Here is a 15,318-nt window from a genome sequence, read left to right on the forward strand (position 1 = left end):
GTCAAATAGCCCTTACACAGCCTGGAGGTGTGTTTTGGGTCATTATCCTGTTGAAAAACAAATGATAGTCACACTAAGCGCAAACCAGATGGGATGGCGTATCGCTGCAGAATGCTGTGGTAGCCATGCTGGTTCAGTGTGCCTTGAATTCTAAATAAATCACAGACAGTGTCACCAGCAAAGCATCCCCACACCATCACACCTCCATGCTTCACGGTGGGTTCCACACATGCGGCGAACATCCGTTCACCTACTCTGTGTCTCACAAAGAGAATCAAAAATTAGAACCAAAAATCTCACATTTGGACTCATCAGACCAAAGGACAGATTTCCACCGGTCTAATGTCCATTGCTCGTGTTTCTTGGCCCAAGCAAGTCTCTTCTCATTGGTGTCCTTTAGTAGTGGTTTCTTTGCAGCAATTCGACCATGAAAGCCTGATTCACACAGTCTCCTCTGAACAGTTGATGTTGAGATGTGTCTGTTACTTGAAGCATTTATTTGGGCTGCAATCTGAGGTGCAATTAACTCTAATGAACTTATCCTCTGCAGCAGAGGTAACTCTGGGTCTTCCTTTCCTGTGGCGGTCCTCATGAGAGCAAGTTTCATCATAGCGCTTGATGGTTTTTGCGACTGCACTTGAAGAAACGTTCAAAATTCTTGAAATGTTCCGCATTGACTGACCTTCATGTCTTAAAGTAATGGACTGTCTTTTCTCTTTGCTTATTTGAGCTGTTCTTGCCATAATACAGACTTGGTATTTTACCAAATAGGGCTATCTTCTGTATACCACCCCTACCTTGTCACAACACAACTGATTGGCTCAAACGCATTAAGAAGGAAAGAAATTCCACAAATTAACTTTTAACAAGGTACACCTGTTAATTGAAATGCATTCCAAGTGACTACCTCATGAAGCTGGTTGAGATAATGCCAAGTGTGCAAAGCTGTCATCAAGGCAAAGGGTGGCTACTTTGAAGAATCTCAAATATAAACTATATTTTGATTTGTTTAACAGTTTTTTGGTTACTACATGATTCCATATGTGTTATTTAATAGTTTTGATGTCTTCAATGTAGAAAATAGTAAAAATAAAGAAAAACCCTTGAATGAGTAGGTGTGTCCAAACTTGTGACTGGTAGTGTACGTCATCAATTTGGGTACCAGGTGTGTCCATATAGCCTCTATCTGTATTCTACCGTTTCTAACAAGAAACAGCAGCATCTTCAGTATGACACACATGAAATGGCCAAAAGTATGTGGACAAACACATTTGAAGGGGTGTCCACATACTTTGTATATGTATATGTATATGTATATATATATATATATATATATATATATATATATATATATATATATATATATATATGAATGAGATGTTCGACAAGCAGGTGTCCACATACTTTTGGTCATGTAGTGCATATACACTGAACAAAAATATAAATGCAACATGCAGCAATTTCAAAGACTTTACAGAGTTACAGCTCATAAGGAAATCAGTCAATTGAAAATGAATTCATTAGGCTCTATGGATTTCACATGACTGGGAATACAGATATGTTGATATGTATCTGTCGGTTAGGGGCGTGGATCAGAAAACCAGTCAGTATCACAATTCGCCTCATGCAGCGCGACATCTCCTTCACATAGAGTTGATCAGGCTGTTGATTGTGGCCTGTGGAATGTTGTATATGTAATGTTGTGTATACATACTGAACAAAAATATAAAACGCAACAGTCTTGGGTCCCATGTTTTCATGAGCTGAAACAAAAAATTCCAGAAATCTTCCATACGCACGAAAAGCTTATTTCTCTAAAATGTTGTGCACAAATTTGTTTACATCCCTGTTAGTGAGCATTTCTCCTTTGCCAAGATAATCCATCCACCTGACAGGTGTGGCATATCAAGAAGCTGATTAAACAGCATGATCATTACACAGGACCTCCACATCAGGCTTCTTCACCTGCGGTATCGTCTGAGGTGGAGAGCTGATGAAACTGAGGAGTATTTCTGTCTGTAATAAAGCCCTTTAGTGGGTAAAAACGAATTATCATTGGCTGGGCCTGGCTTCCCAGTGGGTGGGCCTGGCTCCCAAGTAGGTGGGCCTAGGCCCACCCATGGCTGTGCCCCTGCCCAGTCATGTGAAATCCATAGATTAGGGCTGAATGAATTTATTTCAATTGATTGGTTTCCTTATATGAACTATAACTCAGTAAAATCTTGAAATTGTTGCACGTTGTGTTTATATTTTTGTTCAGCATATATAAAATTGTATTAAATAAGTAAAGGGATAATGTAATATAATGAAAGCAATATACAGTGGGGAAAAAAAGTATTTAGTCAGCCACCAATTGTGCAAGTTCTCCCACTTAAAAAGATGAGAGAGGCCTGTAATTTTCATCATAGGTACATGTCAACTATGACAGACAAAATGAGAAAAAGAAATCCAGAAAATCACATTGTAGGATTTTTATGAATTTATTTGCAAATTATGGTGGAAAATAAGTATTTGGTCAATAACAAAAGTTTCTCAATACTTCGTTACATACCCTTTGTTGGCAATAATTGCTCCCACAGTTGATTTCTTCAAACCAAGCTGCTTACCTATTGCAGATTCAGTCTTCCCAGCCTGGTGCAGGTCTACAATTTTGTTTCTGGTGTCCTTTGACAGCTCTTTGGTCTTGACCATAGTGGAGTTTGGAGTGTGACTGTTTGAGGTTGTGGACAGGTGTCTTTTATACTGATAACAAGTTCAAACAGGTGCCATTAATACAGGTAACGAGTGGAGGACAGAGGAGCCTCTTAAAGAAGAAGTTACAGGTCTGTGAGAGCCAGAAATCTTGCTTGTTTGTAGGTGACCAAATACTTATTTTCCACCATAATCTGCAAATAAATTCATAAAAAATCCTACAATGTGATTTTCTGGAAAAAAAATTCTTTTAATTTGTCTGTCATAGTTGACGTGTACCTATGATGAAAATGACAGGCCTCTCTCATCTTTTTAAGTGGGAGAACTTGCACAATTGGTGGCTGACTAAATACTTTTTTTCCCCACTGAATGCAGATCTATTATTCAAGAGAGAAATTGAAAAGAGATCTATGTATAGCAATATAGAAATCAATGTCACAACATGGTAATAAATTACATCAAAACGCATGTTTAAAAAAAAACGTAATATAGTTTTTTTTAAAAACTTTAATATAGTTTTTTTTTTTACTTAATAACGCGACAATCCTTGCTGTAGCCTCCGTCATACTCGGTCGTTTCTTCAAGTGCCTGAAAGTCTAAATTCTGAGAAGGAAGTTAGAACACAGGAAATCATCGTTAGATCAAAGCTACATCAGGTGGCATTGAAAACAATAGTGCTGCCCTGAAAATTGATTTAATTGTCATATTTTTGTCAACGATCTACACAAAATACTCTAAAATGTCAAAACGGAAGAAAAATTCTAACATTTGTACATTTACATTTTAGAAAGTACTAAAGGGAAATATATATATTTTAAAGGATATGTACAGCGCCTTGCCAAAGTATTCATCCCCCTTGGCGTTTTGTTTCCTATTTTGTTGCATTACAACCTGTAATTTAAATATATTTTTTTATCTGGATTTCATGTAATGGACATACACAAAATAGTCCTAATTGGTGAAGTGAAAAAAATTACTTATTTAACGGAAAAGTGGTGTGTGCATATGTATTCACCCCCTTTGATATGAAGCCCCTGAAATAAGATCTGGTGCAACGAATTACCTTCAGAAGTCACATAATTAGTTAAATAAAAGTCCACCTGTGTGCAATCTAAGGTGTCACCTGATCTGTCACATGATCTCAGTATATATATACACCTGTTCTGAAAGGCCCCAGAGTCTGCAACACCACTAAGCAAGGGGCACCACCAAGCAAGCGGCACCATGAAGACCAAGGAGCTCTCCAAACAGGTCAGGGACAAAGTTGTGGAGAAGTACAGATCAGGGTTGGGTTATAAAAAAATATCTGAAACTTTGAACATCCCACGGAGCACCATTAAATCTATTATTAAAAAATGGAAAGAATATGGCACCACAACAAACCTGCCAAGAGAGGGCCCACCAAAACTCACGGACCACGCAAGGAGGGCATTAATCAGAGAGGCAACAAAGAGACCAACGATAACCCTGAAGGAGCTGCAAAGCTCCACAGCGGAGACTGGAGTATCTGTCCATAGGACCACTTTAAGCCGTACACTCCACAGAGCTGGGCTTTACGGGGTCTGAATACTTTCCGAATGCACTGTATACTTCCATATTTTTTTCAGACTGGTACCGGGGAGCTTTAGACGAGTCGTGAGGCCTGCGGGCGTCCTGGAGCAAAACAACCGACATGTACGTGTTCGTGAGGAGTCATATTAGTGTGTAGCCTAAATTTTTCGGACGCTACAGACGGTTTTGTGAGAAGACCGATGTTCAGAATGTCTCATGGTCTGACAAACACCGCTCTAGCTCTGTCAACTTCCACCGCAGATGCTTCAACTGACAGATTTTTATGGGGAATTTTTGTATTATGATAATATGATTTCTGCGCATCAACCTTACGCTTCTTTTTATTTATTTTTTATTTAGGCTTGCCATAACAAAGGGGTTGAATACTTATTGACTCAAGACATTTCAGCTTTTCATTTTTAATGAATTTGTAAAAATTTCGGAAAAACATCATTACACTTTGACATTATGGGGTATTGTGTGTAGGCCAGTTAGAAAACAAATCTTAGTTTTAATCCATTTTAAATTCAGGCTGTAACAACAAAATGTGGTAAAAGTTAAGGGGTGTGAATAGTTTCTGAAGGCACTGTATGCATGTATCTTTTTGTTTTTAAAATCATAGGCACAGAGTCAAATTCCAAAGATATTCCTACTTACCCTGCTTCCACAGATAAGTAGCTCTACCTCTTCAGGTCTAAATAAACACTTGAGCGGTGACTCGTTAGTGACCATCTGGAAGCCCCTTCTGAAGGCTTTGAACTGGCGCTCCACACTCTTATTAAGTATGTAATCACCATACAGAGAGACAAACTCCTGGAGATCATAGATAGGAAAAGTCAAAACAATGTCATCATTCACTTCAGTGGTCCTGGGATAGGCTAGATACTTCAGTGGTCCTGTGATAGACTAGATACTTCAGTGGTCCTGTGATAGACTAGATACTTCAGTGGTCCTGTGATAGACTAGATACTTCAGTGGTCCTGTGATAGACTAGATACTTCAGTGGTCCTGTGATAGACTAGATACTTCAGTGGTCCTGTGATAGACTAGATACTTTAGTGGTCCTGTGATAGACTAGATACTTCAGTGGTCCTGAGATAGACTAGATACTTCAGTGGTCCTGTGATAGACTAGATACTTCAGTGGTCCTGTGATAGACTAGCATCCTGTCCAGGTGGTCCTGTGATAGACTAGCATCCTGTCCAGGTGGTCCTGTGATAGACTCCTGCTCTATGGAGCCGTTCTGGATTGGACAAGGCCTCTTTTACTTATTCTGCAGTGGCATCAAACAACAACAGGTATCTCACCTTCCTATTGTCCTCACTAACAGGTATCTCACCTTCCTATTGTCCTCACTAACAGGTATCTCACCTTCCTATTGTCCTCACTAACAGGTATCTCACCTTCCTGTTGTCCTCACTAACAGGTATCTCACCTTCCTATTGTCCGCACTAACAGGTATCTTGTCCCCGTGTTCCCTCAGGTCGTAAGTGATGGGGTCTCCAAACAGGTCAGTCTGTGAGATCTGGAAGGTGATCATCATGTCCTCCTCCACGTTCCCCTCATACCCAAGCAGCTCCTTCAGACTCTGGTACAGAACCTGGCATGGGAGAGAACCATGGAGATAGCTAGAGGACGCAACATTGTCTCTGTCCTATTATGGCGTCAATAATACTAGCCAGAGTGGCCATTTTGATTAATTGTTCAGGAGTCTTATGGCTTGGGGGGGTAGAAGCTGTTCAGGAGCCTTATGGCTTGGGGGGGTAGAAGCTGTTCAGGAGCCTTATGGCTTGGGGGGTAGAAGCTGTTCAGCAGTCTTATGGCTTGGGGGGGGGGGGGTAGAAGCTGTTCAGCAGTCTTATGGCTTGGGGGGGGGGTAGAAGCTGTTCAGGAGCCTTATGGACCTAGACTTGGCGCTCCGGTACCGCTTGCCGTGCAGTAGCAGAGAGAACAGTCTATGACTAGGGTGGCTGGAGTCTTTGACAATTTTCTGGGCTTTCCTCTGACACCGCCTAGTATATAGGTCCAAAGCGACTTTTTTACTTACGGGAAACACTATTAGAAAATAACATCGGCCTATATCATATTGGCCCTGCGATAGACTAATGTCTTGTCCAAGGTATATCAAGCTGCCTCACGCTGCAGAAACAGGAGATGAGCTCCTGCCCTATGGGCCTTTCTGGCTACTTACTATATCATATCTAACAGGTTCAAAGATGTTACATTAAACACTATGTTCCAGTACCGGGTGTGAGTCTGCCAGGTCCAGAAAGGTGCCTTTCTTCCCCATCAGTTTCCTGTAGACCACCATGGGAAAGTGAACATCCAGGATGCAGTTGTTGTAGATGGCCAGGCCCAGGACGATGCCTATCAGGGTGAACTGGGCCTCGTTCTCCAGAGAGGACGGGTTGAACCAGAACAGCTTGGTGGACTCATCATACGTAAACATGCCTGAGGGAAGGAACACTCATTTAATTATTTTTTAAAAAAGAATATAAAAACACCATGAGGAGAGTTTTGCTTGTGAATAATAAAAAATAAATGCCTGAGCGATCAGTAAGACTTGTCATGAGTCTTGTCTTAAATATCTTCACAACCAAATGTTAAGCAGAAGAACATCTCACCAATATCAGCCAAATGTTAAGCAGAAGAACATCTCACCAATATCAGCCAAATGTTAAGCAGAAGAACATCTCACCAATATCAGCCAAATGTTAAGCAGTAGAACATCTCACCAATATCAGCCAAATGTTAAGCAGAAGAACATCTCACCAATATCAGCCAAATGTTAAGCAGTAGAACATCTCACCAATATCAGCCAAATGTTAAGCAGAAGAACATCTCACCAATATCAGCCAAATGTTAAGCAGAAGAACATCTCACCAATATCAGCCAAATGTTAAGCAGTTGAACATCTCACCAATATCAGCCAAATGTTAAGCAGTTGAACATCTCACCAATATCAGCCAAATGTTAAGCAGTAGAAGATCTCACCAATATCAGCCAAATGTTAAGCAGAAGAACATCTCACCAATATCAGCCAAATGTTAAGCAGTTGAACATCTCACCAATATCAGCCAAATGTTAAGCAGTAGAGCATCTCACCAATATCAGCCAAATGTTAAGCAGTTGAACATCTCACCAATATCAGCCAAATGTTAAGCAGTTGAACATCTCACCAATATCAGCCAAATGTTAAGCAGTTGAACATCTCACCAATATCAGCCAAATGTTAAGCAGTTGAACATCTCACCAATATCAGCCAAATGTTAAGCAGAAGAACATCTCACCAATATCAGCCAAATGTTAAGCAGAAGAACATCTCACCAATATCAGCCAAATGTTAAGCAGTTGAACATCTCACCAATATCAGCCAAATGTTAAGCAGTAGAACATCTCACCAATATCAGCCAAATGTTAAGCAGTTGAACATCTCACCAATATCAGCCAAATGTTAAGCAGAAGAACATCTCACCAATATCAGGGTTGAACATCTCCTCCAACACTAACTGGAAGAACTCTTTGGACACCCCTCCCTCGTCGACGCCCTGCTCTCCTTCAAACTCCACAAAAAGCTGCTTCCTCAGGTCCGCTGGGTTCTCCATGGCGATCATCTCCAACTGTAGGACACAGAAAGCAGGTTAGGAGAAGAAACGGTAAGATGTACAGTGGGGAGAACAAGTATTTGATACACTGCCGATATTGCAGGTTTTCCCTACTTACAAAGCATGTAGAGGTCTGTAATTTTTATCATAGGTACACTTCAACTGTGAGAGACGGAATCTAAAACAAAAATCCAGAAAATCACATTGTATGATTTTTAAGTAATTAATTTGCATTTTATTGCATGACATAAGTATTTGATCACCTACCAACCAGTAAGAATTCCAGCTCTCACAGACCTGTTAGTTTTTCTTTAAGAAGCCCTCCTGTTCTCCACTCATTACCTGTATTAACTGCACCTGTTTGAACTCGTTACCTGTATAAAAGACACCTGTCCACACACTCAATCAAACAGACTCCAACCTCTCCACAATGGCCAAGACCAGAGAGCTGTGTAAGGACATCAGGGATACAATTGAAAGAAACAGTAAGATATATTACATGACCAAAAGTATGTGGACACCTGCTGGTCCACCATCTCATTCCAAAATCATGGCCATTAATATGGAGTTGGTCCCCCCTTTGCTGCTATAACAGCCTCCACTCTTCTGGGAAGGCTTTCCACTAGATCTTGGAACATTGCTGCAGGGATTTGCTCCCATTCAGCCACAAGAGCATTAATGAGGTCGGGCACTGATGTTGGGCGATTAGGCCTGGCTCACAGTCCGCGTTCCAATTCACCCTAAAGGTGTTCGATGGGGTTGAGGTCAGGGCTCTGTGCAGGACAGTCAAATTCTTCCACACCGATGTCGACAAAACATTTCTATATGGACCTCACTTTGTGCACGGGGGCATTGTCATGCTGAAACAGGAAAGGGCCTTCCCCTAATTATAGCCACACATTATGCCAACCACTTAGCGGCTGAGCCCTTGTTGCTCCTAGACATTTCCACTTCACAATAACAGCACTGGCGCAGATGAAGATGGCGGCCTCGCGACTAGCTCTTAGGAACCTTTGCGGTATTTTGTTTTTTTATCTATTATTTTTTACATTATTAGCTCAGAAAGTGTTTTGTATCCAAAACTGAAAGCGCGAACCACCGCATTTAACCATGGCAAGGTGACTGGGAATATGGCAGAATACAAACAGTGTAGCTACTCACTCCGCAAGGCAATTAAACTGGCAAAACATCAGTATAGAGACAAAGTGGAGTCGCAATACAACAGCTCAGACAGGAGACATACAGTTGAAGTCGGAAGTTTACATACACTTAGGCTGGAGTCATTAAAACTCGTTTTTCAACCACTCCACAAATTTCTTGTTAACAAACTATAGTTTTGGCAAGTCGGTTAGGACATCTACTTTGTGCATGACAAGTAATTTTTAAAACAATTGTTTACAGACAGATTATTTTACTTATAATTCACTGTATCACAATTCCAGTGAGTCAGAAGTTTACATACACTAAGTTGACTGTGCCTTTAAACAGCTTGGAAAATTCCAGAAAATGATGTCATGGCTTTAGAAGCTTCTGATAGGCTAACTGACATCATTTGAGTCAATTGGAGGTGTACCTGTGGATGTATTTCAAGGCCTACCTTCAAACTCAGTGCCTCTTTGCTTGACATCATGGGAAAATCAAAAGAATTTGTGGGCAGAACTGAAAAAGCGTGTGCGAGCAAGGAGGCCTACAAACCTGACTCAGTTACACCAGCTCTGTCAGGAGGAATGGGCCAAAATTCACCCAACTTATTGTGGGAAGCTTGTGGAAGGCTACCCGAAACGTTTGACCCAAGTTAAACAATTTAAAGGCAATGCTACCAAATACTAATTGAGTGTATGTAAACTTCTGACCCACTGGGAATGTGATGAAAGGAATAAAAGCTGAAATAAATAATTCTCTCTACTATTATTCTGACATTTCACATTCTTAAAATAAAGTGATGATCCTAACTGACCTAAAACAGGGAATTTTTACTAGGATTAAATGTCAGGAATTGTGAAAAACTGAGTTTAAATGTATTTGTGTAAGGTGTATGTAAACTTCCGACTTCAACTGTATGTGGCAGGGTCTACAGACAATCACGGACTACAAAAGAAAACCAGCCACGGTGCAGACACCGACTTCTCGCTTCCAGACAAACTAAACACCTTCTTCGCCCGCTTTGAGGATAACACAGTGCCACCGACGCGGCCCACTACCAAGGACTGTGGCCTCTCCTTCTCCCTGGCCAACGTGTGTAAGACATTTAAGCATGTTAACCCCTGCAAGGCTGCCGGCCCAGACGGCATCCCTAGCCGCGTCCTCAGAGCATGCGCAGGCCAGCTGGCTGGTGTGTTTACGGACATATTCAATCTCTCCCTTTCCCAGTCTGCTGTCCCCACATGCTTCAAGATGGCCACCATTGTTCCTGTACCCAAGAAAGCAAAGGTAACTGAACTAAATGACTATCGCCCCGTAGCACTCACCTCTGTCATCATGAAGTGCTTTGAGAGACTAGTCAAGGATCATATCACCTCTACCTTACCTGTCACCCTAGACCCACTTCAATTTGCTTACCGCCCCAATAGATCCACAGACGATGCAATCGCCATCACACTGCACACTGCCCTATACATTTACATTTTAGTCATTTAGCAGACGCTCTTATCCAGAGCGACTTACAGGAGCAATTAGGGTTAAGTGCCTTGCTTAAGGGCACATCGACAGATTTTTCACCTAGTCGGCTCGGGGATTAGAACCAGCGACCTTTCGGTTACTGGCACAACGCTCTTACCCACTAAGCTACCTGCCGCCCCCTACCTATCCCATCTGGACAAGAGGAATACCTATGTAAGAATGCTGTTCATTGACTATAGCTCAGCATTCAACACCGTAGTACCCTCCAAGCTCATCATCAAGCTTGAGGCCCTGGGTCTCAACCCCGCCCTGTGCAATTGGGTCCTGGACTTCCTGACGGGCCGCCCCCAAGTGGTGAAGGTAGGAAACAACATCTCCACTTCGCTGATCCTCAACACCGGGGCCCCACAAGGGTGTGTGCTCAGCCCCCTCCTGTACTCCCTGTTCACCCATGACTGCGTGGCCAAGCACGCCTCCAACTCAATCATCAAGTTTGCAGACGACAACAGTAGTAGGCTTGATTACCAACAATGATGAGACAGCCTACAGGGAGGAGGTGAGGGCTCTGGGAGTGTGGGGCCAGGAAAATAACCTCTCACTCAATGTCAACAAAACAAAGGAGATGATCGTGGACTTCAGGAAACAGCAGAGGGTGCATCCCCCAATCCACATCGACGGGACCACGGTGGAGAAGGTGGAAAGCTCCTTGGCGTACACATCACCGACAAACTGAAATGGTCCACCCACGCAGACAGTGTGGTGAAGAAGGTGCAATAGAGCCTCTTCAACCTCAGGAGGCTGAAGAAATTTGGCTTGGCACCTAAAACCCACACACTTTTACAGATGAACAATTGAGAGCATCCTGTTGGGCTGTATCACCGCCTGGTACGGCAACTGCACCGCCCGCAACCGCAGGGCTCTCCAGAGGGTGGTGCGGTCTGCCGAACGCATTACCGTGGGCAAACTACCCGCCCTCCAGGACACCTAAATCACCCGATGTCACAGGAAGGCCAAAAAGATCATCAAGGACATCAACCACCCGAGCCAATGCCTGTTCACCCCGCTATCATCCAGAAGGTGAGGTCAGTACAGGTGCATCAAAGCTGGGACAGAGAGAATGAAAAACAGCTTCTATCTCAAGGCCATCAGACTGTTAAATAGCCATCACTAGCACATTAGAGGCTGCTGCTGCCTATTGAAATCACTGGCCACTTTAAGAAATGGAACACTAGTCACTTTAATAATGTTTCCATATCTTGCACTACTCATCTCATATGTATATACTGTATTCTATTCTATAATATTCTACTGTATCTTAGTCCATGCCGCTCTGTCATTGCTTGTCCATATGTGTATATATTCTTAAATTGTATTACTTAGATTTGTGTGTATTGGGTATATGTTGTGAAATTGTTAGATATTACTTGTTAGATATTACTGCACTGTCGGAGCTAGAAGCACAAGCATTTCGCTACACCCGCAATAACATCTGCTAAACATGTGTATGTGACAAATAAAATGGGATTTTATTTGATTTGACTTACAGTTGACCGGGGCAGCTCTAGCAGGGCAGAAATTTGACAAACTGACTTTTTGGAAAGGTGGCATCCTATGACGGTGCCACGTTGAAAGTCACTGAGCTCTTCAATAAATCCATTCTACTGCCAATGTTTATGGAGATTGCATGGCTGTGTGCTCGATTTTATACACCTGTCAGCAACGGGTGTGGCTGAAATAGCCGAATCCACTAATTTGAAGGGGCGTCCACATACTGCTGTATATATAGTGTACCCGTACTGCTGTATATGTACTGTACAGTTAGAATAGCAAAACAATTCACCATAGCACTAGCCTGGTCCCACTGTTGACAAAACAGCACAAACAGATCTGAGACTAGGTAAATACATAGCTACAAAATAATAACTGAAAACCCTTTCACCACAGCATCTCCGGATGGAGGGAAAGCTATATTGGTTCTTTTTTAAAGAGCGACTGCCACTAAAAACAACTAATCCCTTAGAAAACGGTCTGTGTGGCATTAATGAGTCCGAAACATAAATTCTAGTGTCAAAATGTAGTCACTCTCGTCTAAAATGAATTTTGGAGTGCATCACAACGAGTACATTAAAGTTGAGTTTGGATTACAATTATGTCAACAATTCATACCCCCCTTTTGCCAAACTCCACGTGCAAATCACCCCCTCCGCTTCCCTTCATTATGGGGCTCCGTTGTTTCATCGCTAACAACGCGTTCAAAAGGATCACGGGCCGTTTGAGACTGAAAAGCCCTATACGGCTTGACCATTCGACAATGCATGCTTCCGGCAGGATGCAGAGCCACCTCCAAACATCATTTCATTCTCTGTTCACTTTGCTGTTTTTCACAGCTTGTCAGACAAAGTGTGTCATGTGACACAGGTAACCTTGTGACAGTTCGTCCGTTGTTGCCAGGGTCTCCCTCGACTCCTATGAAAAGGACACGGCATCATGAGGCCTCTGATAGTGACCCCAGTTACTGCCCTGATGACACAGACGGCTTCATCAACAACGACAGGTAATGTGTGTTACGTGTAATGAAATAATCAAAAATACCCAGCTTGATAAACTAGCTGGCCAATTCCCCAGCCAAGCAGATACAATTAGTAGAGTCATTGTGAAGTGCATTAGCAAAAAGCTTTGTCCTTTCTTTAGAACAAAATGCAATTTACCACTTGGCTGTCTGTTATCTCACTGTCACAGGGCCCTCCCAGTCAACACCACCTCTTAAGATTGCTTGCTGCAGTTGTTTGAGAGATGTCCAGTTTGCAGCCCAACATGCAGCATAGAGAAGACCAGTAAGGGGGCTCTCATCAGCAGGACCCTCAATGGGTGAGCGTTCCGATGAATGGAACAGTCAGCCACATGCTGGCAAGTATCCGGCCAGCAACCTTCACCTGTCAGCGGCAACATCTTTCACAGGCTCATCATTTGTACAAATGCAGAAGGAAACCCACTTCATTACTTTGATACATTTCATTTCATAAAAGACAATTGTGAAACATTCTGAATTTATGTAAACTGACATTATTTGTTGTTTATTTTCTACTTCTTAGATGCATATAATGTCCAGGACATAACCTAGCCTGGTGGAACCAGCCTGATCACTGTGTTCCCATATAATGTCCAGGGCATAACCTAGCCCGGTGGAACCAGCCTGATCACTGTGTTCCCATATAATGTCCAGGGCATAACCTAGCCCGGTGGAACCAACCTGATCACTGTGTTACCATATAATGTCCAGGGCATAACCTAGCCTGGTGGAACCAGGCTGATCACTCTGTTCACCATATAATGTCCAGGGCATAACCTAGCCTGGTGGAACCAGGCTGATCACTGGGTTCACCATATAATGTCCAGGGCATAACCTAGCCTGATGGAACCAGGCTGATCGCTGTGTTACCATTCTATTTCACTTCACATTTTATGATATCTGAAGTGAAATAGAATGGGGAACAGAGCGATCAGGTTGGTTCCACCAGGCTAATCACAACCACCATTGATAATGTAATCAGCGCTCTGTGTGTGTTTGTGTTTGACCGACCAGTATCTTTGATGAGGGGCCAGGAGCTGATCTATGCTGCCGTGCCCATCAATGGGGCTCTGGCAAAGACCTCACCTCCAGCCTCACCTCTTGCCTGCTCACCAACGGTTGTTGATGGGGAGAACAGAATTAGGTAGGTTTAGTCTGACCTGTTCAAACTTCAACATAGTATATGTTTGTTTGTCAGATATCAACTATCCTAACTGCCATTGGTAATAGAACAGTGACTATGTGTGTACAGTGGGGAACAAAAGTATTTAGTCAGCCACCAATTGTGCAAGTTCTCCCACTTAAAAAGATGAGAGAGGCCTGTAATTTTCATCATATGTACACGTCAACTATGACAGACAAATTGAGGAAAAAAAATCCAGAAAATCACATTGTAGGATTTTTAATGAATTTATTTGCAAATTATGGTGGAAAATAAGTATTTGGTCACCTACAAACAAGCAAGATTTCTGGCTCTCACAGACCTGTAACTTCTTCTTTAAGAGGCTCCTCTGTCCTCCACTCGTTACCTGTATTAATGGCACCTGTTTGAACTTGTTATCAGTATAAAAGACACCTGTCCACAACCTCAAACAGTCACACTCCAAACTCCACTATGGCCAAGACCAAAGAGCTGTCAAAGGACACCAGAAACAAAATTGTAGACCTGCACCACACGGGGGACCTAGTGAATGACCTGCAGAGAGCTGGGACCAAAGTAACAAAGCCTACCATCAGTAACACACTATGCCGCCAGGGACTCAAATCCTGCAGTGCCAGACGTGTCCCCCTGCTTAAGCCAGTACATGTCCAGGCCCGTCTGAAGTTTGCTAGAGTGCATTTGGATGATCCAGAAGAGGATTGGGAGAATGTCATATGGTCAGATGAAACCAAAATATAACTTTTTGGTAAAAACTCAACTCGTCGTGTTTGGAGGACAAAGAATGCTGAGTTGCATCCAAAGAACACCATACCTACTGTGAAGCATGGTGGTGGAAACATCATGCTTTGGGGGCTGTTTTTCTGCAAAGGGACCAGGACGACTGATCCGTGTAAAGGAAAGAATGAATGGGGCCATGTATCGTGAGATTTTGAGTGAAAACCTCCTTCCATCAGCAAGGGCATTGAAGATGAAACGTGGCTGGGTCTTTCAGCATGACAATGATCCCAAACACACTGCCCGGGCAACGAAGGAGTGGCTTCGTAAGAAGCATTTCAAGGTCCTGGAGTGGCCTAGCCAGTCTCCAGATCTCAACCCCATAGAAAATCTTTGGAGGGAGTTGA

At 42.7% G+C, this 15,318-nt stretch overlaps 1 protein-coding gene across 4 annotated transcripts in view; it reads right to left on the bottom strand.

The window, feature by feature from the left end:
• Nucleotides 1-15,318, bottom strand: part of LOC121534182 (ubiquitin-protein ligase E3A-like) — a 65,963-nt gene that overhangs the window by 32,068 nt on the left and 18,577 nt on the right. For all 4 annotated transcript variants that reach the window (XM_045212344.1, XM_045212346.1, XM_045212347.1 and 1 more), the window contains exons 8-12: nt 7,718-7,862; nt 6,488-6,693; nt 5,678-5,842; nt 4,900-5,055; nt 3,221-3,294 (exon numbers count right to left, since the gene is read on the bottom strand). In XM_045212344.1, the coding sequence (XP_045068279.1) occupies nt 3,221-3,294; nt 4,900-5,055; nt 5,678-5,842; nt 6,488-6,693; nt 7,718-7,862 (746 nt within the window). The remainder of the gene's footprint in view (nt 1-3,220; nt 3,295-4,899; nt 5,056-5,677; nt 5,843-6,487; nt 6,694-7,717; nt 7,863-15,318) is intronic.

The sequence above is a fragment of the Coregonus clupeaformis genome, unplaced genomic scaffold (assembly GCF_020615455.1).
Source record: "Coregonus clupeaformis isolate EN_2021a unplaced genomic scaffold, ASM2061545v1 scaf0008, whole genome shotgun sequence".
Classification (NCBI taxonomy): domain Eukaryota; kingdom Metazoa; phylum Chordata; class Actinopteri; order Salmoniformes; family Salmonidae; genus Coregonus; species Coregonus clupeaformis.